The sequence below is a fragment of the Dermacentor silvarum genome, chromosome 8 (assembly GCF_013339745.2).
Source record: "Dermacentor silvarum isolate Dsil-2018 chromosome 8, BIME_Dsil_1.4, whole genome shotgun sequence".
Taxonomy (NCBI): domain Eukaryota; kingdom Metazoa; phylum Arthropoda; class Arachnida; order Ixodida; family Ixodidae; genus Dermacentor; species Dermacentor silvarum.
In genome coordinates this window covers 17,265,301-17,292,309 of record NC_051161.1, presented here as the reverse complement: position 1 = coordinate 17,292,309, position 27,009 = coordinate 17,265,301, and the positions used below count along the sequence as shown (strand labels likewise).

General features: G+C 42.8%; 1 protein-coding gene across 1 annotated transcript in view; it reads right to left on the bottom strand.

Annotated features, from left to right (window-relative positions):
* LOC119460702 (nucleolar pre-ribosomal-associated protein 1-like) overlaps positions 1 to 27,009 on the bottom strand; it is a 68,700-nt gene that overhangs the window by 33,005 nt on the left and 8,686 nt on the right. The window contains 15 exon segments of the mRNA XM_037721763.2: positions 1,965 to 2,186; positions 4,181 to 4,402; positions 6,158 to 6,315; positions 7,719 to 7,780; positions 8,746 to 8,809; positions 13,893 to 13,902; positions 13,905 to 14,108; positions 16,000 to 16,098; positions 18,020 to 18,246; positions 18,885 to 18,972; positions 19,608 to 19,772; positions 21,094 to 21,228; positions 24,321 to 24,516; positions 25,591 to 25,712; positions 26,480 to 26,659. Of these exon segments, the coding sequence (XP_037577691.2) occupies positions 1,965 to 2,186; positions 4,181 to 4,402; positions 6,158 to 6,315; positions 7,719 to 7,780; positions 8,746 to 8,809; positions 13,893 to 13,902; positions 13,905 to 14,108; positions 16,000 to 16,098; positions 18,020 to 18,246; positions 18,885 to 18,972; positions 19,608 to 19,772; positions 21,094 to 21,228; positions 24,321 to 24,516; positions 25,591 to 25,712; positions 26,480 to 26,659 (2,154 nt within the window).

Here is a 27,009-nt window from a genome sequence, read left to right as displayed (position 1 = left end):
CCGACTTCACACAACGGACGTATCATGTGCAAATCAGTCAAGTGACATGTGACGCGACTCGGATCACTTCGCAGCTACAACTCACACGACAAAGAATGACAGCATGGACAGAGCAGCACTCGCATGGTCAACGGTGACAGAGGAAACGCGACCCAGCAGTATCGCGAAGCACTTCGTGTTAACTCAGGGCGTACCAGGGGCACAGGTGACGTACGTATGATCATGTGATACGCAATCCTCCGCAAGCTCAAATTGCAATTTGGCCCATCGTATGAAAGCTTTATCACCAGCTTCTGTTGTACTAGGACAGCTGTCGAGCACAGGTCATCGTAATCCAAGTTATAGTTTGCCGGCGCTGCCTGCACTATTCGCTAAGAACTTAATGCAAGCAATCCGTAAATAGGAGGAGAATGGGCGACCATGGAGGGGAGAGGAAAGTTTAACATGCAAGAGTGGGAAGAGGGTGGGGTTCCCTAGGAGATAATGAAACTGAATGGCGGAGAACGGCTTCACGGCAGCACACGTCACACTGTCGTGAATCCACACTTCAAAGTGAAATTTGCATATCGCACCCCGACTTAACTGTTCTATTTTATGCATTTTTGTTGCGGGTTATACGTGCAAAAATACGGGACCACCACTAGCTTGTGTGCATTTATTCATCAACTATTGTGCTTGTCTACATGTCACGTGTGCCCTTTTCAGTGTGTTCTTGTGGCTCAGTAGTGTGTTTTACTTCAACATCCCAACAGACGTATACGCCACACTCACTTTTTCGTTAGTGCCTGAACTAAACATACAAGAGAGCGCTGCATGAATGTGACGTGAAACGAGGTGAGTGAGAGCATGTGCATATATGCATGAACATGCATACGAGTTAGTGAATCAAGCAAGCAAGAGGGGTACTACAGCTGCCAAAAAAAATCCTTGCATAACAGTACTGTCATATTGTAGCGACAGTGAAGAGCCAGACAGTGCCAAAATAGTGAGCCACGCATATAACACATTATTGGGCGAACTTGTGCCCAGTCCAGGGAAAAAGAAAAAGAATACATGATAGTGGCAAGCACAGTAGTCTGTCATTGACATCTGATCTACAAGTCAAGTTCTTCGGCTACTTACACATGACTCATTGTCATACATTCAAGCATAATTGTTGGTGCTCATGTACATTCTATTACATACACCACTAGTACTCACATCGTGCATGCAGTCAGACTGGAGAAGATTTCTTTGTTATAGAACTGACGACATTAGAGAAAGTTCTAATACATACAGGCACGTCTTGCACTGAGCGATAACTTTGTAACAGTACAGTTGAAACTCGATTTAACGAAGTGATGACCATGCTCAAATTATTTTGTTAGATCGGGATGTTCGTAAAATCGAGAATGCGATATTTTGGTACTTGAAAATCTGAAATTGTAACGCAGCGACAGCCAAAAGCTACCGCGGCATTGTATTTGCCGCTAACCCATGCCTGTGCATGTGAAAAAATCCGCAAGGGAGGCCCGAATTGCTTGTGCGATGTGCTATGCAGGCCAAGCAGACGGTCACGTGAAGCTATGACAGGCTGCCAATATGCAAAGACTACGAGCACCATGATCGTGAGTAGAGCACCTGGACGTTTTAATGTGATAGCGTTAAGAGTGCACGCTCGAAGAAAAACCCATCTGTGTCAAAATTAGAAAGAAATCACCACTTTTTTTACTTACTTATTTCAGAAAAAAACTTCGTTAAATCAGGTTTGCTGGCCATTAGTTTCATTAATTTGGGTTGATGACAACATTGAACCCTATAGGTACCTGCCGGGGGATGTAAACTTTTTTGTTAGATCGGGAACTTCGTAAAATTGGGTTTCGTTAGATTGAGCTCTAACTGTTGTTAGCTGAAGAAAAAATGGTCACCAGAAAAAGATATACAATGTACACGTGTCAGTACATGAGGAAGCTTGTGACACATACCTGCATGACCTGAATGATAGTGTCGAGCACGAAGGATGAGTAGCCATGTGCAACAGGATACAGGCCATCTTGTCCATCGTGGAGGTAAATTGAGAGAGTCATGTAATCACGAAGCAGAGCATTAAGCAAAGCGGCAGGCTCCTCCTTTTCTGTCCTTAGTTCGATGACGCGCTCGAAGATGTCTTTTAGGACTTGGATCACGGAAAAGAATTCCCGCACGAGCTAGATGAAAAGCACGAGACCAATAAGTGCTTGTTGGCATGAAGTCACATGAGAAATAGGAGTAAGCAAGTGTGCAAACATGGACAAGTGAGTCTTAAAGTAGCAAGAAATTACTCAAACAAGACACAGCTTGCATTATAACCAATCTGAATGAAATTAAACAAAGTAACTTAAGAGCTGATCAATCTGTAATCACGCATACTAACGACAGTATGAGAAACTACAGCATGGGTGTAGTACTAGTATCTAAGTTTTCATTATAACTTGGTCTGTCTGCAACAGTAATGTTATTTTGTGGCACAAGGACACCCCAAGAAAATTTAAATTATTCCAATAGCATAACTTACTTACCTGACTGTGCACTATGAAAATAATTCGACTTAATTAACCAATGTTCTGACACATGTGCGTTCAAGTTATTGAAAGTTTACTGATAGAGATTTGAACATTGTTGCAGCAAAGTATCTTGTTTACTAAACAGGCAGAGCACACGTCCACAAGACACTGGTCTCACTTTCTGAATATAAAAACACGTTGGAAGGCATATAAAATGCGTTGCAATGAAAGTATAGTTGCAATTACGCAATGAGGAATAATTGCGTAATTAGATAGTGAATAAGCACATAAAAGTTTGTTTGGCTCCCCTCCATGCATTTTTCCAATTTTCCAAAGTAAAAGTATTTTGGTTACTATACATATGATGCCGCCACACTTACAGGCCACTGCGCTTGCCTTGGGCAGATTCTCCAGCTGTGTGCAACAGCATACAAACATAACACATCAGCTTATACAGTAAAACCTTGATATAACAAAGCTTTGCTTACAGCGAAAAACTTAATTACATCTCGAATTTTGTTCATTCAAGATTTTAAAGTTTCAGCTGTAAAGATAATTTCGCAAATTCCTAGAACATTCGTGGTGCATAGTATCTTGTCAATAAGCACTTATAGACAAATCGCAAGAATGTCGGGCCATAATAGAGCGGTTATGAGCGCCAGCGGGTGCGGTGAAGATCACACCGAGAGCAATACATTAGCCTGGCTCACGGTGTGCGAGATTTGCATGAGATTTGTATTTGCATGTGCGAGATTCGCACGCAGGGCCATAAATCTTCTACACTCTGCCTAACCACGCTCAGTGCGCGCAGCCATCCTAAGATGGCGGCCACAAATTAAAAACAAAAGTGCAAAGAGATACGGATATTTGCCCCGAAAAATTTTTTTTTTCGCAGTTTCACCAGAAACGCACTGATGGCAATATCAAAGAGACAACTACAAGAAGCAAGTTCATAGTTGTATCGGTGTCACACAAACTCAGACAAACATGAACTGATCTCACTGGATGACCACAAACACTCGCACCATGTCCCGGAAAAAAATTTAGATTACGCGACCACCAACACTAGACACACGGTGACACAATTCACATCAAAGCACCTACCAAAGGAGGAGGAACGTGTGCTAGGGGGAAAGGACAGATAGGCGCTCTCGTGTCAGCTCTCGTGTTTCCCGAAACACTCCTGCTGCGTGCCCCACGGCCTCTGCAAGTTGTTTACCAGTGCGAAAAACGGCATAGAGGTGTTTCCTGCATACCACATCCCATCCCAGCGCCGGTGAAACCTTTTATGCGAAGGACTCTTGCAAATAACTTTTTCCTCGGCCAACATTTTGATAGATTTTACGAGATGTACCAGCGACACAGGCTCCAAGTACCATGCTTGAAATGGCCGAAAACTTCGTTAAATTGAAACAGTGTCACGAAATTACTTAGCTAAATCGCGAAAGGAAGATACACAGTTTTCCATTAAACTAAAATGGGGAATTAAAATAATTTGTTACATCTCGAATTTCGTTAAATCAAACTTTGTTGTATCGAGGTTTGACTGTATAGCCATCTGCGCTACCTTTAAAGATGACTGGCTAAACCGATTCAGCACTGCTATATTAAACAAGGCAATATCTTCGAATAGCACAAACTTTATACGATTCACTCACATGTCTATTGCAGAACAACTTCTTTGCATAGAGCATAGCTTGGTAAAACAAGCTTCTGCATTGAAGTGCACTGCAGGATGTGACGTCTACAGCAGTCTCCTCTGTTGAGGGCACCGGCTTTTTCATGCGCTTTGGGACATAGAGGATGTCTATAAACATGCGCTCCAGTCGATCCTCCGCAGCTGTAAAGAACTCCTTCATGCAGTCCTCTCTCAATGGCCTCTGTCGGGACAAAATAACAAAACAGAACATGAAAAGACTAATATACTATGACATGAATGCGCAGTCTTAGTCAAATGTATACAAGCTATGTTGTCTGCGACAACCAAGCCGACTACAGGCTAGAAAGTACACGTTCTTTCAAATTGTATAAAAAATTTTGACAAGTTGCTTCTTTTTCCTTTTTGTCGCTGGCATAAGTGCCATTCCTCCACCCAACTCTTTCTGGCTACCAAAAGGTCACTAAAGAGCAACACTAGGTTAGTTAGATAGATTAAGTATTTGACAACTTTATTTGCATTTACTTTCTGGGGAAAAGTTGATTAATAGTGGTGGAAGCTAAAGCTAAAATTTTTTTGTCTTGAATCTCGTGCCAAAGTGTCAATAATTTGGTGGTGAAAAGTCCTTATTTACGGGGATTACCTTGGGGCCTATGAAGGGATGGGGCAAACTATCGCACGTCTCATATCAGAGAGTCCAAACTAACTTCCTGTATGTAGGAGAGGAGTGAGCAATATGCGTCATCTCCCGTGTCATCACAAGATGGCCACTGAACAAGTTTTGTGTAAATTAGTGATGACAACACACTGTTACATTACTAACATACCTGCCAACTCTTCCGAATTTTCCGTAAAGTGTACAAATTTGGACCCGTCTTACAATTTTACGAATGTCGGCTCAATTTTTACTGGAAAAGTAGTTATATTCGCGTAATATATATTTTTTAAGAATTCCTAATAAAGGCACACCGTTGCTGGTGGGCGGGGGCGCCAATTACATAGGGGCACATAGAGATGGGAGTGTGCGCCGTAACCTTTATTGTCTGCAGGGTAAGGACATTTTTCACTCTTTGATGTTGCCTTCGTCATCGGGTCGTTGGACGACCTGACGACGGCCGCAAGTCACTGGCTATCGTTACTCTTAACAACGTAGAGACTCACCTGTAGGTAAGTGGCGCCCCCAGAGATGACGGCGATTTCGGGTCGATGCGGCAGGCACAGTGTCTGTATTGGAGGCTGTGGCTTGTCGTCTCGCCTGTCACCTTCGCTAGGCTTTTTTTGCGAGTATGATCTGTTTTGTGGGCCTCGCTTTTTTTATTTTGTGTGTGTGCGACGTGCTGCTGCATCGAGCGCAGTGCGACTCTGGCACTCCGGTGTTTCGCAGCCGCAGCGGCTGCGAAGTGTGATGACGTGCTCGAAGCCTCGTCAGTACTAGACTCTATCAGTACTTCCAAGTGTGTTTGAAGTCATACTCCTTGGCAAAACTTCAGTGCCCCCCCCCCCTCCCCCCCCCCCCCCGGTCGCAAGCTTACAAATTTGAAAGTCTTGCGGTTGGCAGGTATGCATTACGAAAGCTCATTCAAAGGGGAAGTTATTTTAACAGTTAGGCAAGCAACAATGAAAATACACCATGTTTTCACAGTGTCAGAGTTTTGAGTGCATTTGCTGGACAAACTGGCAAAGTGGTTATTCTAAGTGTGGACCCCCATCTTGTTTGCAATGGTTGCAGTCATTTAAAAAATGCAGAGTATCAAATACAGTGGACCACATGAAATGACAATCGTTGTGGTTGGTAGGTAGTGACAAAGAGCTGTCTAAGATGACGACAATGGGCTTAAGTGGGAATAAATTTGTATTCTGCGAATGTAAATTCTGTGAGCTTCATATTTCTCTGACTGCAAAAATCGGAGAAACACTTACGCTTATGCCATTACAATTTTTCTGTGTTAATTGTTTCACCGATTAAACAATCACTCACCGTCTCCGGTAACATGGCAGATGACCAGATGGAAGCATAGCTGAGGAGCAACTTTGAAAGAACATTCGAATGTTCGTGGAGGAATCTGCAGAAGGCCAGAGGGCGCTGCTGGTGGTGCAGGATGGTCTTGACCACAGAGTAGACGTAGCTCTTGTGCACTGCAGACAGAAGCCAAGTCAAAAAAACAGCAGCCCACAAAGGTTGGAGCCCTTTATCTAAACCTCTCACAGCTTTAAGACGTCCACAAAGCTTTTGCTTTGTTAAAGGACACTAAAGCAAAATGTTAGTCAATCTAGATCAATAAATTCTTTGTCTAGAATACTATCATCGTTTTCTGTGTGCCAATATATCACTTTGTTGCAGCAGAAAATTACCGCCAAAGGCTTCACTGCTGCTTGTCAATTTGAACTGCTAGCGCCAGAACAGACGAGTTGACATAATTTCCACAAACCTCCCTCTATGCCGCTCTTTGTGAATATGCCAGTGCTGACGTCACATGAGAAGTACCATAGTACACAACAGGCCGATGTTCCATTTTCGTCCATTCTCGCTAACAAAAGCTCTGTTCTCGTTATGAATGACAAAGCCTAATCTTTCAATCTAGCTCAACTTAATATTTTCCTTTAGTATCCCTTTAAAGGGGCCCTGAACCACTTTTTATCGAAGTGGAGAAATGCATTTGGAGTTAAAACAGGCTATTTCAGAAATACTTTACCACAAAAAGTACTTCAATGTGTTCAGCAGAAGCGGAGTTACTGGCAATCAAACACTGGCAATGAAACTGCTAAGTAATGCCCACAAACGTGGTACTATGAAACTAAACTTAATGCAAGACAGTACATTATTGCAAAATTTCATCAGAGATCAGGCAACAGTTTTGCATTCAACACTCAATATGTGGTATAGTCAGCATGCCTTTCCAGTTGACTATAATATTTCTCACATCGTCTACAAGAAGGACACGTACAATCACATCCTTTAAAACAGCCTCATTACCTTGGAGCCTTTCGATGACACCCCTTTTGGATCACCCTCAACGTGACCTTACTACTTACTGTATGCAATATAGAAACCTAACCTCATGGTAACAGCGACACTAAATTAAAAACATGCTTACACTAGAATGATTTTTTTACTGCAGTGCTTCAGAGCTGTTACATTTGATGAATAAACATTTAGCCAACCTTCACACAGAAACCTAAAGTGACTGCAGAGATTGTGCAATATGGTTTTTCAGTATGTCCTAGTAATAGAAGGTACAAAGATATTGAGAGCAGGAAAATTTGCATAACACTTACTGATGTAAAGGCTTCCCAAAAGCTAGAAGCGACAGAGATTACAGAAATCATTTTGGAAATCACTAGAAAAAAGTTTTCAGATGAGTTGCCATTCTAAAGTCCTCTAATAGCCTCCGTTACTAGTACTTAAAATAGTACTTTCAAAAACATTTTCCTGTTGAGATAGTAGTTCTAGCTATCACACATAAGCATGTTGTACATAGCATAATACTTTCTCTATTATTAAAGCAGCAATACATGTAAAGGAACTCTAAGTCACTCACCTGCATCAGAAGAATCTTCTATACACTCTAGAGCAGCAGGAACAAGAGGACTGAAGTATGTACTGTTAGAAAGAAAGCGAGTAAATTCGAGAGTTTTAGAAATAGCCGACATAAAGTTAGCATATGCTACTTGCTGTGCAATTAAAAAATAAACAAAGGAATCAAAGCAGAGTTTAAGGTTGCAGTACACCTTAGAAAAGTTTTTCTACATCTAGAGTTTTGATCAACATTCGGGGAAAAGAAAAAAACTGGTCCAAATATAGAGAAACCTTAAAATTTATTGCCAGGCATCCAGCCTCGGACAGTAATTTCATAAATGTCAAGAGTACTTCCCGCTATATGTGCCATTTTGATGGAGATAAAGCACAAAGGAGGGTGTGGCAAAGCGGCTTCTGTTCTTTCTCTCTCTCTTTTTTTTTTTTTGGCAATGCCACGAAGATGTGCCGTGCTGCAAAAACGGGTGTGGCAAAGGAGCTCATGTTTTTCTCTTTTTTTTTTTTTTCTTGAGGATTTTGTGTTCTTATTCCTTTCGGAGCACACACCCTATAGCCAGAGTTAATTGTTATAACCGATAATGCAGCATAGGAGCATTAGAGCAAGCGGTTATTTTACTATAGAAGACATACAAAAGTTGCCGGTTCATCGGCTGCTTGTTGTTATTTCTGATGTATGTTAAAAGTGGTATCGTTATAAGGGGGTTCAACTGTATTTCACATACTCAGCAGGCAAACATCGAGTTTTGTGTTCTCTTTTGATACCTACCACACGGTATATGGTATCATGCTGTTATGCTTCAATGTTGCAATAATGGTTGAGACTTTGAATAAATAAACCACTTTCACAAAACATTCCCCAATAAAAAAATTTGGCCATTTTTGATCAGATGGCATAGAAAGACAATATCACATTAACATTCCAACATTAACAAATGCTCAATCAAACATTGCCAGTTAAGGAAAATGCTGGCAATGTTCTCAGCAAAGCAGTCACACCACATTTATTATAATTTACTGAGAAAACTGCTCACCCAGCTTCAAAAGACTCCATCTCTTGGGCATTCTTAGCAGCAGCTTCGTTTTGTCTGAGTAAACCTATGAAAAAAAGTTGTACGAGCAACTATAGACAGTTTGATGATTCACAGATAATTTGACACATGAAGCGTCATCTATCTCCCAAAACACTCTTGATAAAATAGTACATAAACTATTTTTAAAAATGCAGCAAACACAAGAAGTCATGCCACATGTGCATCCCTAACACACAATGTAACAGGCAGACCATGACATACATACATAGATAATAAAGGTTCATCGCGCCCCTACATGAAAAAATCTGCAAATAAGTTCAAATTTATCTGCAGTAAAACTGCTGCAAACGTAGCAGCTCAAGCACTAAGAACGTCACTCAAAGAATTTAGTCTGCTGTATCATTCTTCAGTAAATTTTGCTGTTCCTCGTGTTTTGCAAGGGTTTGTTCAGTTATTAAGATGCTGTGCCTTTATATACTATTGTTTGCATTTTTACACTTTGAAATGTTGCTAAAAAAACGTACACAAAACAAAAACTCCAAATGTTAGCGGATGCAAGCTCTCCGAAAACTTCTTGATTACAGTCACACTCCACCAGTAGGCAAGGTTTAGCTGCAAGGATGCATCTAAACATTGCAGTGTAAAGGAAAGAACAGGAGACAGAGACACAGCACCCGTTCACTGGGCCGGCTGTTCTATTCACTTCCTCTTCCTTTTCCCCCTTTTTCCCCGTGTTACCGAGCTTGTGCTTCCACTTCATTACACTCGGCCACACTGCATTTTTGAAACTCGGTGCACAACCACATCAGATTTGTCGGTGGACCCTCTTCTTGAGACGAGCCACGTGGACGGCGAAATTGTTCTTTCTTCTCCTGTCCAAGGTCCCCTGTTGATCCAGAGTGCGAACACGCCAAGTGTTCTTCCCCAGGCGTTCTGTGATCACAAAGGGACCCTCAAATTTCGCGCAAAGCTTCTTGCCCAGTGGTCGACTACCTCGTTGGACCCACACCTCATCTCCTATCTGGTACTGCGGCGCGGGACGATGGCGACGGTCGTAATGACGCTTTTGAACGTCTTGGGCTCTCGCGGCACTCTTGCGAGCTTCTTCTCGAATATTGCGGCATAATGTCTGTCGCGCGACGGGGCGTCCAAATCTGATCGGGGTATCCAAATTGAGCGCGTTAAGGCGGGGTAACTGGCCGTAGACTATTTCGTACGGCGATGTCCCAGCTGAGTTCTGTAGTGAAGTGTTCATTGAGTAAGCAGCAGCCTGGAGATGTTCGTCCCAATCTGCTTCTCCCGGCTTACTATTTCTGCAGTAGGGAGCCAAACGTGCTTGAATTGTCTGATTAGTTCTCTCCGTCTGGCCGTTTGCTTGCAGATGGTACGCTGAGGCATAGTGGTGCTCAACTCTTGCATGGCGTAGGTAGGCACGGAGTTCGGAGCTGCGGAAGGTGGGCGCCCGATCGGATATTAGTTTGGTCGGAAGACCATGCCTCAGTTCAAATCGGTCTCTCAAAAATCTTGTCACGTAGCTGGGTGCCAGAGAAGGCACGGCTTCCACCTCCACAAATTTGGATAGATGGTCAACAGCAATGAGGATGTAGCGATTGCCAGCCGCTGTCGTTGGTAGGGGGCCAACATGGTCGATGCCAACTGTGTGAAATATGGTAGCAGGAGGTGGAATGGGTGTGAGTAGCCCAGGCTGGCACCCTGGAAGCCGCTTGTGTCGTTGGCATATTTCGCAGCTAGCGACGTAATCACGAACACTCTTACTCAATTTGGGCCACCAGAAACGCTCTTGTACTTTCTTTAGTGTCGCTCGCTGACCTATGCGTCCGCCTTCAGGTGTATCGTGGATGGCGTGAAGAATGCCAGGCCGCAACGAAGCAGGGATGACTAGAAGGTGTTCTTCAACTTGCCACTTATTCTTCCATAGACGACGATAGAGAGTTGCTGTCACGCACGACAAATTTGTTGCTGTTCTGTGCGTCCGCAAGTGAAGCTATGATAGCCGCCACGTCAGTGTCTTGGCGTTGGGCCTCGGTGACGTCTTGCTGTGAAAATAATATCCAGGCTTCCTTCATTCTAGACGAGTCGTCCCCACTAGGATTTCGCGACAATGCGTCGGCCACTTGGTTTAGAGTACCGGCGCGATGTCGGACGCTGTAGTCATACTCCTGTAGTCGTATTATCCAGCGTGCGAATTTATGCTTCAGGTGTTGCTTTGAGAACATCCATGAAATTGCAGCATTATCTGTTACCACCGTGAAATGCCAACCAAGAAGATAGTGTCTAAATTTGTCGTCAACGCTCCACACAACAGCTAGGCATTCCAACTCGTTGGAGTGGTAGTGACTTTCAGCATCTGAAAGTTTTCGGCTGGCATAGGCGACAACATGCTCAGCACCATCTGGGTCGCGCTGCACAAGTACTGCTCAGAGTCCAACCTGGCTAGCGTCTGTGTGCACCTCTGTGGTCCAGTCTTCATTGAAGTGGCTCAGTACAGGGCAGTCAGTCAGCTGATGTTTGAGCGATTGGAACGCCCATTCCTGTGATTGGCCCCATTTAAACTGCGTATCTTTCTTGAGCAGGTCAGTAAGGGGAGCAGCTGTCGAAGCGAAGTTGGCAACAAACTTTCGCAGATAAGACGCGATGCCCAAAACGACTGCAGCTGCTTAATGCACGTCGGAGTGGGGAAGTTCGTAACGGCTGATATCCTTTCAGGGAGAGGCTGTACGCCTTTCTCAGAGATGGAGTAACCCAGATACGAGATGGCCGTAAGTCCAAATTGGCATTTCTCACGGTTTAGTCGGAATCCAGCGTTGTAGAGCCTCTCAAGAACTTCGTCTAGGTTCCGAAGATGTTCTTCTTCTGTTGTGCCCACAACTAAGATATCATCGAGGTACACAACACAGCCATGATCCTTAAGCGGACCCAGCACAGTGTTCATAGCGTGCTGGACGTACTGGGAGCTGTCCGTAAGCCGAAGGGCATACGGTTGAACTCGTAAAGACCTGATGGTGTACGGAACGCGGTTTTAAATTTGTCTTCTTCTGCGACATTGATTTGCCAATACCCAGCCCGCAGGTCTAACGACGAAAAGAATCTTGCATTCCGTACTGTATCGATGGCATCGTCAATGCGGGGCAGTGGGTAGGAGTCCGGTATAGTATGCTTGTTGAGCTCTCTATAATCAACACAGAACCGCAAAGAGCCGTTTTTCTTGCGAACAAGGACAACAGGTGCGGCCCAAGGACTGCACGACGGTCTAATCACGCCAGCAGCCAGCATCTCACTTACTTGTTCGGCAATGACAGACCGTTCGCGTTCAGCATACCGTCGCATTGGTACGCATATAGGTGGGTGACTGTCTGTCGGAATGCGGTGCTCAAGCAAGTCAGTACCGGGTAGTTGTGCATTGTTGTCGGCAAACAGGGCGCGATGTTGCTCGAGAACGCTAGAAAGGGACTTCCTGCCGGAAGGCTCACCTCTCTGTGACTCAGTCGGAGGCGCGCAGGAGGTTGTGGATCGCAGCATAACTTTACCGCCCTCAATGTTCAGTTGCACGTCGTTAGAAAGGACGTAGTCCGCGCCAAGAATGATGTCGGCAGGCAAGTCGTCGAAGACGGGCACGTCGCGTAGATGCTTCGTACCAGCGGTTGTGTGTAGCCGCAGGTCAATGGTGCCTGCTGGCTGTACGTTTCCCCCTAGGCATCGCAAGGGTGCCTGAGTCCAGGGATGGAGATTGGCAGGCGCGTGCCGCCGAAGCAGCGCTGAACGCTCAGCGCCTGTGTCTACAAGCGCCGTCAGCTCTCCGATACCGTCGACGTGAATTGACACCAACGGCCTTGTGCTGCTCTGGTATCGCATTTGCTGTCTTTTATCTTGCACCCCGTCGCTAGTGCAGTGGCTAGCGTCGCCAACGGAGGGGCTTCCACACTGCATCAGGGGAACTTGAGAAGTGGCACACGGCTGTGTGGTGGCAGCCCGACGCCGTTTAGCTGTGTCCTGTAGCACTGAAGCTTTGCGGACGAAAGCGTCAGGCGCTGTCTCTAACGCATACACGGACAGGACGACAGCATGCGTGGAGTCGTGGATGCCATCTATGACATACTGCTTGGCCGCTGGGGAAGCCCAGGTAAGGTTGCAGGTGCTGAGGAGCCACAGCTTGTCATAAATATACTCGGCTATGTCTTCATCTGGAGCTTGATGGCGTGACCGCATCTGCATAAAGCGAGTGTCATAGGCGCTTGGCAAGTTCTCGAAAGCAGAGAGCAGCGCCGCGGTCCAGCTGGACCAAGTTGGATAGGTTCGTCCTTCAAACAAATTCCAAGCCTGAGCTGCACCTCGGAGACTACCTTCTGCCATGGACCTCTTCACGGCGTCTGTCCACGCGTAACGATTAGCTACAGACTCTATGGTACGCACCCAAGTTACAGGGTCCTCTTGGAAACCATAGAAATCAGGAAGAGTCGTCGGTGCTTGCAGTGAAAGCGTGCTTTGTCCGACGACTGAAGCAAACGCGTCGGTCATTGTCTGAAGTCGTTTTGAGATAGCAGAGAGGGCTTGGTTGAGCTCACTAGCGCCGTCGTCCGCGAGAGCCACTGAGGAGGCCTGGACGCCGTCCCCGGATGATGTGGTGAATACTTGCGGCGACGAATGCGGTCCCGGTAGTGTCCGTCCGCTTGCGATGCTCGGGGCCAGATATTCCGGAGTCTCAGTATTAGCCGACTGCGCCATTGTAAAGGAAAGAACAGGAGACAGAGACACAGCACCCGTTCACTGGGCCGGCTGTTCTATTCACTTCCTCTTCCTTTTCCCCCTTTTTCCCCGTGTTACCGAGCTTGTGCTTCCACTTCATTACAGCAGTTTCAATTATGTATTTAACCACTCTAATACGTCGTGCGCTATCAACCGAGATAAAAAGAAAAAGAAAGTTATGCCTACAGTTACAAAGATAGTCAGAATACAGTCTAAGGTATGTCTGCTACCGATAATTGTCAAAAAGCAGCCATACAGATGCAAAACTCAAACAACACGGGTATCTGAGAGTTGAAATTTGGGGCTCAAACTCTCATGAGTGGCCCTAAAAGCTGTAAGCAATGTTAGAAAGCAAAGTACAACAACAAATGCAGCATACTCACTCCAAAGGTCTATCGAAGACTGTCCACCGCCTGTAGACGCGCCATCCATGACACAGCGCATACTTTAGAGTTGAGGCGGTTCGAATCAGTGACAACCAGCTTGACAGCGGCCAGCAGCAGGTGGACCAAGTTCAAGTGTTGTACCTGCCTGAACTTCTCCATCCAGATGTCCACTTCCATGCTGTATCCCTCCAGAACACTCAGGTTGCAAAGCAGCTGGTAGAAGACACCAAAATATCTTAATGTAAATGTTTTATGACTGCTCACACCAGTAAACAATCACAATTTAAAGAGAAACTTCACCTCAGGAGCTCTAGTCCAAATGCAAGGGAACAGAAAAATCATCTTGGTTGGCCTCCACGAAACTAATTTTGATGAAGTTATGAAGTTCATTGTACTTTGTTCATTGTACGAAATAGTTAAAAGCTACCGAATGTTGCAAGCACATTTCATATTTACGTCATCAATTTTATCTTTAAAAAATTCTTGAAAACCAAGAAAAAGAAATTTTAAATACTGACACATAGAGCTTACAACTCAAAGAAATCATAAACAAAATATTACAATTCAGTAAACTGCATCTATTGAGACACTTAATGACGAAAAAATTGATGTATTACGCACCGCTCTGAAATATACCACTAATGTGCGAGTAGGACTTTGCAAAACCCTCGTAAACATTGTAACAATTCCATGTTAGCTGTAAACACGTGTGTCCCATTTGCCCGTGTCAGATGAGCTAAGAGATGTGGTTTACATAAATGTGATGTATGTTTTTGGCCCAGAATTACGAATATCAGTTTTGAACGTCAATTGTTTTCAGAATTACTGATTTCTAGAAATTTCTGTAAAATCTATGAGGCCAGAAATTAAAATCCTACTCTCAACATTCAGTAGAATATGGCTTTCCCTCTTAAATGCAACAAATTTCATTCAAATCGATTCAGCAGTTGTGTAATGAGAGATATTCTCTATTTCACATGTTTTTGAATAAAGGAATTGGAGATGGCCCTAAGCTTTAAGACCCACTGGTGCAGCAGGTAGAATCATGAAACTGAATATAAACGGTTTAAAGGGACACTAGAGGAAAATATTAAATTATTAGGGCAAGCTAGATTGATAGATATCTCTTTGTTGGGTAGAAAATTGCCACAGAAGGCCCCGCTGCTGCTACTCTATTTGAACAGCCCGCACCAAAATGGATGAGCTCGACGTAATACCCACATGACCTCCCTCTAGGCTGCTCTCTGTGAATATGCCAGTGCTGAAGTCACATGAAAGGTACCATAGTCCACAACAGGCACCCCCACTCCTATTTACCATTTTTATCCTTTTCTAAGTTTTTTTGATAACAAAAGCTATGCTCTCGCTATGAATGACGAATTCATCATTACAGAAGCCTAATCTTTCAATCTAGCTCTATATAATATTTTCCTTTAGGTCATTATTTAAAAACCACAGTCCCTTGCACAAGTTGGAGTTGCATCACTGAGTGTATGTGCTAAATGGCACAGTCCTAACGACCCAACTGGAAAGCCGGAAAAGTGCTGCATAAACATTGAAACCCTTCTGCGGCATGTAGGGAGGTTGTCTACAGCTTTCCTTGGTCATATGGGCTGAATTATATCAGCCAAAAAGGAATGAGAGACCTTACTGAAAATGTAATGTGCTACTGAAGTGCACTCAGTGCTTTGTAATGACAGTGGATGCAAGCAATTTTTCACCAAATGTAAAATCATCACTCTGCATAGATTACACATGGGAGATTACTGAGGCAAAAACCACTTTATCAGACGGATGAAGTGTCAGCACAGACTCTATATCACTGCTTGGAAGAGAAATTGATTTTGCAAACATGGGTGACTTTCAGCTATTGCCACTACATCTCATTCACTCTTAATAGTTAAAGGCCTTTTAGTTTTCTTACTTTCAGAAAGCAAAGCTTATGGGCTAAAATGGTCTGAGAAACACCAGGATAAAGAATACAAGATGAAGCACATTTTAATTTAGGCTTTATACTGCTGCCATTAAGAATGTTACTTCATAAGTTTGTAAATCATTTCAGTCTGTAATAAGACAACAAATGCCTAATGTACCACTACCTTACCTTTGAAATGAGTGACGCTGCAGATTTTCCAATGACATCCTCTTTACGACGTGCAAAAAGCTCGAGGAGGTGGCAGAATGGCGACTTTTGTTCCCCATCCTGCAAAATACACATTATTCACGTGGCAATGTCAATGATGATGCTGCCAGTCATAGCCAGGCCAAACAAAATTTCAAGGAAACGATAAAGATCGACCATATACATGAGAAGACCAAACAGCTTTGGCTTCATGGCATTGTGCCATTTGAAAACAACACACGCTCTCCTAGCATGCAGGCCCATATCAACAAGGATGCTCTTACGCTCTTGTGAGAGAGAGAGCATGCACCTTTCCACATTTGAAAAATGATGGCATGCACTTTCATATGCATTCACATCAGAAAATAAACACAAAAATACATAAAAGAAGAAACGTGTGGAACGCAGCTACCGTATTTATTCGAATCTAGGCCGATAGTTTTTTTCAAATAATCACATACGAAACTCTAGGGTCGGCTTAGATTCGAGGATTTTAAAAAACGCGCCAGTTTTTAACTGAAACTGATAATACGGTGCATAGTTAGCGCCATCCAGAAAAGTTAGTATCGCAGCCGCTACTAGCCGCGCCAGTAGCCAACTGAAGTACACGAGCGACGTCGCCATTTTGACCTGCGTCCTATCGGTTGTATCGGTATGGTGCAGCATCGGCGCGCGGTGTGGCGTTATCGTAATGGCACCAAATGAGCGATGCCACTTTCTAAACGAATAATGTATTTACTCGAATCTAACGTGCACTTTCAACACGACCCTAAATCTGCGTCGGCATTTCAAAATGGCCGCCTCGCACGCGCGTCAAGCCTAGCTACCGTAGCATGCGGAAGCTTCCTCCGTGTGCTGCAGTACACGTGCTTAGGCAATAGTCTACCGTCTGTCTTCACGTTCTCAGCGTCTGCTCTATTTATCAGCATGAAGTACCAAGGTCATCGTGATGCCGCATTTAAAAGGAAAGTGATTATCTGTGCGGAGACGGACGGAAATCGGGCCGCATCACGGGCGTTCGGAGAATCCTAAACTTGCGAGCGGGACTGGCGCAAACAGAAGGAAAGAATTTTCGCCAGCAAAGCAATGCGGAACGGTTTCAGTGGACCGAAGCAAGACGTAATGTGCGACGATCCACTCCGGCGATACGATCGCCTTGGCCCTATCATGAAAGCAATCTGCGACAGGTAAAGTCCGCCGCGCGCAGTGTTTTCGCCGCGTTGAAGCGAGACGCATGCTAGCATGAAGGCGCGCTCCGTCTCTAGCATTCTGACAGTTCGTTTCCGCGGTCAACGAGCGAGATGTGTTCATGTTTGCTTGTGCGCGCGTGACACCGTGCTTGTTAATAGCGGTCTACTAATTTGCTATCGCATTCGATGCATCGCCTTTCAGGCGAAACTGCGACTTTTTTTATTCATCGTAACTTCAGTGCATCGGGAGGAAATCTATTTTTCCAAATGACAGAAAGTTGTACTTCTGTTTGAAAGCATGAGGTGCGCGGTACTGTAAAAGACTTTTTTTTTTTTCCTCACGGAAAACAGGTGCGCGTTACAATCGAGGAAGCGTGAGAATCGAGTAAATACAGTAGTTGTGCTAGCCGTAGAGGCATCGGTCTGTCGTTGGAGGGGGCCACGGGAGATGCTTTTTGCGTGCGCCGCAACGAGAATGACATTTACCCAGGAACATTGATTGTGCGCTCCTTCAAAAAATGCAGCATCTCTAATGCGCTTGATGGTGCTGAATATAGCGCACTGTTTGACGATGTCAGCAGTAAGGAAGATAGTGACGAGGCTAGCAGCGATGGTGACATAGAATGAGCTCGGCATGTTCGAATTTAATAAATGCTGTTTTATTTTGCGAATGCTGTCCTCGCTTTTTCGTTCGGCCTACATTCGAGGTAAGTTTCTTTTTTTTTTTCTGACTTCGAACTTTTGGGGGGTCGGCTTAGAATCGGAGTCGGCCTAGATTCGAGTAAATACGGTAAATACAGAAACATGCTTACGCTGGTCATGAGGGCTTCAGATGCTGGGCAAGCTTCAAGGACAAGACCGATGGCCCTGAGTTGCAGGCACTGGTCTTCTGTCTGGGAATCAAGCACATCCGTTTCAACACCAGCAAGCTTAGAGAGCACTTTCCAGTCGTACTCGGCATGAAAGTCTTGGGAGAACAGTCTATACAAGTCCAGCAGATCCAGAATGCTTGTGCAGTAGGCAACATAATCAGACAGGGCTGCAAGAAACCAAAAGTAGACACCGTTCAAATGACCACCTCAGCTTTTTACAGCTTCGGCGAACTTTTCTAAGATAAGGAAACCGTGCAGTTTGTACTGTCTTCAACTGATTTTCTTGTTGAGGTCTTAAAGGAAAACATAGCCTCAAGTATAAGCATTTTCATTCCGCGACCACTACACAATGTGAACAAGACTTCTTGGCTATGAAAGCAGGAAATGAATAGTTTACCAAGACTGAGAATAAGACATAAATTATGGTCTGCAGGTTTTTTCACAGCCAAGTGAAATAACTGAAACTTTTCGAAGAGAAAAAAAAAAAAAAGAAAACAGATCATGCCATTGCACTCTAGCTGTCCAGATCCTGATGCTATAACTCTCGAAGAGAAGGTACCAGTGGCAGGCACGGATGCTACAGGACAATAACTGGGTGGCATTTTGCTTGTTCAGTAATTTTGTAAGAATGTGTCTATGTCTATATGGGTCCACTGCTTTTGAAATGAGACATTGTTAGAAGCCAGTGCTCTGTGGTTTTCAATGCCTCTCTCCTTCATCCTTATTAGCACTGTTGAAGTCTAACCACCAACAAGACTAAATTTTAAAGCTGTGAAGATACATAAGCATCGCAACAAAATCTCACATGGGCCTGCAGTCTCTGGTTCTTTCGATGTTGCTCTTATAACCACTTTGCAGTACTCCTTGACGAGGCCTGCTGTGGGAGGCACATTCTGAGAAAGAGAAAAGAAATTTATGGGCCAGGCACACATATACAGTGGGATCTCGTTGATACAGTCTTTACGGGAACCAGAAAATAAAATGTATCATCCGAAAATATTTGTATATTAGAAAAAAACGTATTATCCCGAAAAACGTATTATGCAGAATCGTATCAACGAGATTCTGTTTACATCACAATGTTCCTTTGTCGAGCATTTCTGCACTTATTTATTTCATGGTAAGCCTAGTGGCCCCACTGTACTAAATGAATTAGGACTCCACAACCGGTTGCCAGTCATAACAATGATAGTGCGAAATAACCAGTATTTCACATAACATTTCAGTAATCTATGATGTAAAAACTAAGCAAAACAGCCAAGGCTTGGAGAAGTACTCATAACTAGCTCAGCTTCCTTTCATTAAGCACATTAAAAAGCGAGTGCACACTACCCCATAAGTAAAACCATGCAATAAGTTTTACCTAAGACAGGTACAAGAACTTTTGCAGCAAGACTGATATCAGATACTTGGAATGCTTAAATTACACACAGTGCAATTACGAAAAACATTCAAAATGCATCACAATGGTTGGCCACTTTTGCTAGCACAATCCACAGCGAACGGATGGAAGGCACTTGACACTCACTTTCCAGACGTCCTGGCATAGAAGCCGGGGTAGTTTAGTCTTCATTATCGTGCTCACAGGTGACTTGACATTCGCAACATGGTCAAGAGCACTTTGGACTTTTCGCAGTGATGCAGCCAGAAAGCGCATGTGTGCCAGCTGCAGTTGGATGTCATCCTCCTCTGTCTAGGGACAAACAAACCATCACGAGCCGTCTCAAACTTGTGCGGTAAAATGTGAATAGCTCAGGAAATATTTGGAACAAATTGAACGAGGGACAAAAGAAGCAGACAACATGAGCACTGCACTCTCAAACTAAATGGTTTATTGCAACGAACATCAATTAGTAAACTTTAAAGGTTGCATGCAGAAGTGCCCCAAATAAAGCACCATACTGCTTTAAGAAGCCTACATACTACACAGTTAAGAATTGTGCGTAGAGTACACTATGCGGCATGCCGCTGCCAACTCAGAGGCCTAGCGCAGCAGACACAACTGGCACGTGAGACCGACAGTGCGAAGATAAAATGATTTTTCTGTCTTTTCGAGATTGCAGACATATATGCTTTTCATTTATTTAACTCACAATTAGCAATTATGTACTATTACTGAGAATGCTTTCGTGATCACGAAATCAGCCAATAGCATTGGTGGGTCCAGCTGCTTGCGATGACGCTGCATGACGACATTGCGGAAGTGCAAGCAAGCAATTTTTTCATGTTTTTAACACGAGATTTCAGATTCCCTGCAGCATACAGTGCAGTAGTATTTGGCTCACATGTTCACAGCAGCCTCTACGGCATATTGGCAACATTTTCTTACTACTATGTTAAAAAATGTTTCAGGACCTCTTCAACAAGAGGGGCTGTATTTTAACAGGATATGTCCTCTGAGATTTTATAGAGTAGTGCAGCAAGCCAGTGCGCGCTGCCAGGTCTCAGAAGCCATACATTATGAATATTTACTTGTGCAAAAGATGGCGCCACAACCTAAACTTTATAGTAATCATCTTCATTTGCAGAAAAGCAAAGTGCACTCGGTGCTGTGCAAATAATATGGACGAAGCATTGGATACGATTGAGATTCACTGTACTAATATTAGGTTAACTTGTAATACTATGTGAACTTTTACATCTTGATGGTTTCACAGCTGTTTGCATTTGAGTTAGCGTTCCACTGGTTCCCACTATTCTAAAAGGCAAATTGGTGCCATAATAATTGCATTACGGTTGCATTGTTTACGCAAGCATTTTACACTGTACTAAAACTCTAGTATCTTCGTGCATGAAATTTGTGTTGAAAAAAAAGAAGCTTACATCACAATTTGAGCATGGTTTCGAATGTATAGTGAGATCCTCTCTCTGGCTATCAGAATAGCCACAGCCACCGCCATGTTAGCCCTGTGGCTGTACCTTTGAACCAACAATTCTTTTAAAGGTCACATTATATTCATGCAATATATTCTTTTTTTTTTTTCTTTTTTTTTTCCATACATGTGAGGCATTACCTGAACACTTTTAGCTTCGGTGACACCTCTGGCAAGACTCAGAAGCGAAAAATACAAAACAAGCCTGCAGACTTTCTCTGGGACATTTTCAGCCACTGCCCACAGTGTAGAATCCAGGTCCTGAACTTCCACAATCTGCACATAGTAAAATGACATGTGCGCACAATTTTAGCCATAGCAGTGACTTCTAGAACTGAATTTACAGCCTCCATAGTAACATAAATGGGGAAAAGGAGGGGAAAGCCTCAACAGCAACAATTGCACCATCTTGTGTTGACAGATTCTCCAATATAAAATGCATTTGAAAAACTTTCGTCAAAAATTTTAGAGGAGGCATTACATCCCACTGAAGACTTTTCACAGAATATATAAGGAGCATTTGCCCATGACGCTATGGCCAATACCAATTTATGCTCGACCAAAAGTATTAAAAACTTTCAGAATTCCTGAGGAAAAAACAACTGGACTACTTGTCCCTTAATACTAATTGGTAAACAAATGACATCATTCAGAGATGTCAAAGATTATATGTCTTGTTGTACATCTAAGTCTTTTTTCTGCAATAGGAGCCTACAAAGGTTGTAGGGGTGCGCGACAGTAATTTTTGACGCCAAATTGAATACAAATCGAATCAAATTGAATGCCAAATATTTTTCAAATAGCTTTAAAAAATGAATAGCCTTTTCATCATTAATAGTTGACTGCTATTAATTCTGCTTTGACAGGACCAATGAAATTGATTAAATTATCTGGCGGTTCAAATTAAACAAGATCAAAAACAAAGAACATGCTAGATCAGACTACTGATTCATTTGCCAGTATTTGCCAGATTCTAACATGCCCCTTAATCAAACGGGTGCCCCCTTACTACGTGTCCAAAGTAGAAAACTAACATAGAAATCACATTAATGCTCCTAAACCAAGCAGAAATCTAACAAGCCCCCAATTTTTTAACAAAAAGAAATGGGTAAGGGTCTAATACGTATGTGTTGAACAAAGACAGTGTGTTTTATAAAATCAGCTTCCCTGTACGGTTTGCAAAACTGATCTTCGCTGCCATACATCCATGTTATGCAGTAAAACATACAATGTAACACTGCGAAGGCAAGGTATTGATTTCGTATCCAATTGCATCGCGCAGGCAATTTTGGGCCCAATTGTCTTGGAAAAAAAAAAGGCCAGCATTACAATCGGGTAAACACTGTAATCAGACATTGTGAGCTAAGGTTATTGCTTGAAAATCTTCCTAGGGCAGGTCGAAAATAGGCATGTTCAACAGGAGATGATGTGTATTCAATGCATTCACTGTCCCCTAAGCTCCACACAGCTCCACACTGCCACTAAAGGGGTCGCTATTGTGATCACCATAGGGGTCAGGTATGTGCCTGCTGACTGGTCACGTTCGAATTATCCAGCGAAGGCCAATTTTAGTATCGAAATAATGAAAGTTTAGGCCCATAGAAATGCATGGGCGTCGGACGGAACCTTTAATCAGCATCGAAGTAACTGAAAAATCGAGTTACCCAGACTCAATGTAAGAGAAGTTTACTGTACATAGGTGGCAGCACTTTGTCAGCGTACAAAGACCGCATTTTTGGAATCACGCACTTTTTCAGCCTTTTGGCAGATTTCGGCAAATTTTTTTGGCAGATTTTTTTTGGCGCATGTGAGTTGCACGTGAGTCCCACATGTAAAAGAAAGCCACTGCTCAACTCCGACAATGAAGGTGAGAGTGAAAGCGATGCGCTAGAGCTTTGATCTTTGAGCGAAGAGGATGATAGTCTTCTCATTGCTTCTTCTACCGAAAGTGCTGATTCGAAGAGCAAAGACAGCATTGACTTGGCCCGACAGTGGTGCAGCATTTTCACGCTTAAACATGAAGCAAATTGGTTGAAAAGGCTTTAGAAGGGTTTTTGATGGAGTTAACTTTGAAAATAAGCCATACACAAAAAAAATGCAAAATAAGGTCTCTTTTGGTCAAAATAATAAAACACTTAAAAGGTTAACCAGGGCCAAATTAACAGAAGTACACTGTACAGTAAAACAATGTTGCATTCCAGTCTTTGCTACATTAGCAAGTACCATTATAAAGTATGGTTTACCAAAAGCACTAATGAAGCATCATAGACGAACATACAGGATTATTCGGGTGAAATACACTACATTTTTCCTTCAGTTCCACGTTTAGTCGTGCTAAGCTGACAATGTGAGGTATTCAAAATCTATTCAAAAGATATTCACATAATCAAATAAGTGACTATTCGATATGAGAACTGAATTGAGTAGGACAATACTATTCGATTTGTTATTCAAAAGTTTCAAATATTTGCACACCCCTAAAATGTTGCCGTTTTCACCACACTTTCACTTTCAAATAAAATGCATTCTGTGTTCTCATAATGAACAATAAACTTCACTCTGCCAGCTGTTTGCCAAAGTTTATGACATCGTAGAAAGATAGCATGGAAATTTCAGGTGACAGTGGCATGAATTCTTAATCTTACATTTTCTACAACACCAAAACCTCTAGTGTTGGAACTGGGGTATGTATTTATGAGGCAAGTTCAACCAAAGGATGAAGGGAACGATAACCATGACATCGCTTTTGCTGAACATCCTGTCAATCCCTCTCTCTCGGGCAGCTAAGTCACATGCTGCTACCTAGAAGGTACACAATGAAAGGCTTTAGCAGCTAATCCTTCCAAAGCAATGAGGGCCCTTTGTCACTCTAAAAAAATTATCAGCACTGAGAAAGTTTTATGAGGCCATATGAGATTATGTGTCATCTAGTGGTGCTCCCCTCTCTTACAGCCAGGATGCGTATCTCTCTATTGTGTGAGAACACATTAACTTCTTTGCTATTCCAGAAATGTAATCCAACAATCTAGATTGAAATAATAGTGTTTTCCTAATAGTGTCCATTGATGATATCCTAATGTAGGACTATGTTCTGATGTGTCAACAGCAGGAGCATGATTTCATGTGTTCAGCAAGAATGCATTGCAACCATTTTGCAAATTATTTTCCTCTTTTTTTGTTGGCACCCTCAGAATGCTGTGTCATTCTGCATCAAGGAGTCTTGACAATTTGTCAGGCTGCTTTTATGTCCAGCCCCTTGATAGCTGTTTTTTTCTTTTAGGTTGTCCAAATAAACTTCAACTGTACAAAAGTTATTGAGACAGAAGGCACCACAGTTACAGCATGAAGTCAGTCAGCCATTGTCTTACCCGAGTGTAAAGGCTGATGAGCTTCTGGGCAGTGGCAGCTGTGGCATACATCAGGATGGGCTGCCAGCCGTGCAGGTAGTGACCAATCTGGTCAGGTGCCACCTTCAACACTTCCACAACAAAGGAGCAGCATCGTTCGTGATCGTACGGATGCTCCATGGTCAGTAGAGTGGAAGTGATCACAAAGTTCAGGTTCCTGGCCAAAAATAAGGACGTTGCGGGTTAGAGCGATGTCAACAGAGCAATAATGTGTCCTTCATTGTGAATCAGACCTAGGCACAGCATACAAAATCGGTTTAATTTGCCCAATGCTTCAATTAAAAGAACACAAAGCACTTGCAATTTTTTTTTTAATTTTGAATTTTGGTAAAACTGGCAACTATCTAGGTATTTCAATGTGCTGATCTTTTATTATCATGCATAGATTGTTCTGATATTACACGTAGATGACAATACACACAATAAATTTCTACGTTCAACTAAGAGCAGTCTGACATGACATATGCATTCTTTGTTGGCAAGTTATTTTCAGCATCTGGGTAGTGTGAAAATAGTGATGTGCCAAAATCATCAGTATAGTCACAGCTAAATGTTACAGACCCACATGAACCAATGTGTTATCCTGCTTTATGTATCAAAACAAATAATTTTCAAAGAAATTTGCCTCGAATCTATTGAAGTAGTTCTTGATAATGATCAGCATGTCTGCTCCAATATGTGGACATACTAATAATCCTCTAAAACTGAAGTGTCCCACAGTATGTTTTACTGAATCCCTCAGTGGGAGACTGAGACCAGCATCACCAGGGATGTGTTCTGCTTCCATTTCAGGCAAAGCATTCCGACCAGGTAAATGTGCTGACACAGCCAAGAACCTTGATACTTCAGTAGGAAGGTCAGTAATACTAAAACAATGTTTTAGTATTAGATTGCAATGTTTTAGATTCCACTGCAAACAAAAAATTAAATAAAGAGAGGCCAAGAAGGATATCAGCGGGCACTGTTACATATATAATGCACAAGTTAAAGCAACTAGTAAAAGACTGAAAAAAAGAACTTTTACAGTTGGCATATTCTTCTGTTATATGTAGTTAGCAACATACTTTAAATTCATAACACAAGAAAAATATTTTTAATACATTTTGTAGAGAAAAGATTACTAGTGCTACCTGACAACAACAGAGCTAGCTGAAACATAAATGCTTTTAAAAAGTCTCAAATTAAACATTAACAATCAAAAGAGGAGAGCACGTCACATTTTTTAACTTACTGCCTTGATAGTCCCAGTTTAGGATCTCGGAAGAGTACCCCATATTTGTACGAGCAACAGACGGCAGTCAGGAAGTTGTAGGCGGTGCTCTGGACCAGCTCCACATCTTCCTTAGACGCTTCCTAAACAGAAAGATTTAAATGAAACGCACAATATGCTCAGTGGACTCACATGAAATACTCAACATTTCTAAAACAGAGGCCAAATACAAACCATTCTGAAACGAAATAGCTGGTTGTTTTTACTTGTTCCAAAGCTAAAATACAAGTTGGCCAAGTTCAATGCTATTAACTTTAGCCCCTTCTGACAAGCATTCTGACTGCTAGCATAAATTGTTTAAATTTGTACAATTTGGTGAAAAGATAGTGCAGATGCCAACAGAAAGAATTATAGTAAAAAGCATGAATATTAAAGCCATTTCTTGCCTGTCTCACAATTAGAGACAGTTATTTGAGACAATGCATTGTCAGTATCTGGGTACTGATCATGCAATTTTCCATTGCAGGGCGAGACATTAAGCCTTTTTTTGAGCACCGGCTCACTATTCAAGCTTGAATATCAAACCAGAGGATATTTTAGGCTTACGTTATTGTGTTTGCAAGGTTTGCCAGTTCAAAACACTGAGTTCTTGCTTGTTTGTTACAAAAGGCATCGTAACTTTGGTTGAGACGGACATGTTTACTATACACAGGGTCCACATAGCCATGCTCTACTATATAAAATTATAAAGAAACGCATATGCTCTTCCTACTGCTGCACTGGCTCCAAAAGCCTCCAATTTAGCTGAGTTTCACACCAAAGTTAAAAAAAACATGATAATGCTTGAAAAAGCGGTAGCTGCAGCCAAGAATACAGATTTACCCAAACACAGAGTCGGAACAGCACTTACTACTACTGCTTCGGGATCTTCATTTTCTGTTTCCCGGATAGCCTTGTACTTGTTCCACTTGCCATGAATCGTCCATGGCTTTGGCCCTTCCCAGCTCAGCAAGTAAGTGACATACTTCAGAGTCTTGTCGTTCAGCATCTTCAACTTAATGGTCTTGGTGAAGGACGTGTTCTCTACAACCTTTCAAAGAAATGGAAAGCGTAAGACCGTTAGATGCATATTCTTGGAAATGGACCTCAAACGAGAAATTCAGTTCAACCAGGAAATTTATAAGTCTGCGCAATGGAACTGGCTTCTGTTCAGAAAACTGAAAGTCTGTTTAGTGGAGACCTGTGTTCACCTCCACTGTTGGCGGCAAATGATAGGTGTGCAAGTGGCTTGCAACCCAGATATACGAGAGCATATCAATACAATAAGGTATTAACACACATACAGCTTTGCCAACTATACTGGTTTTGACCATCTCAGCAGTATGTGAACATTCACAATGTCTTTATCTCAAACGAATTATCACAAGTGCAAATCACCTC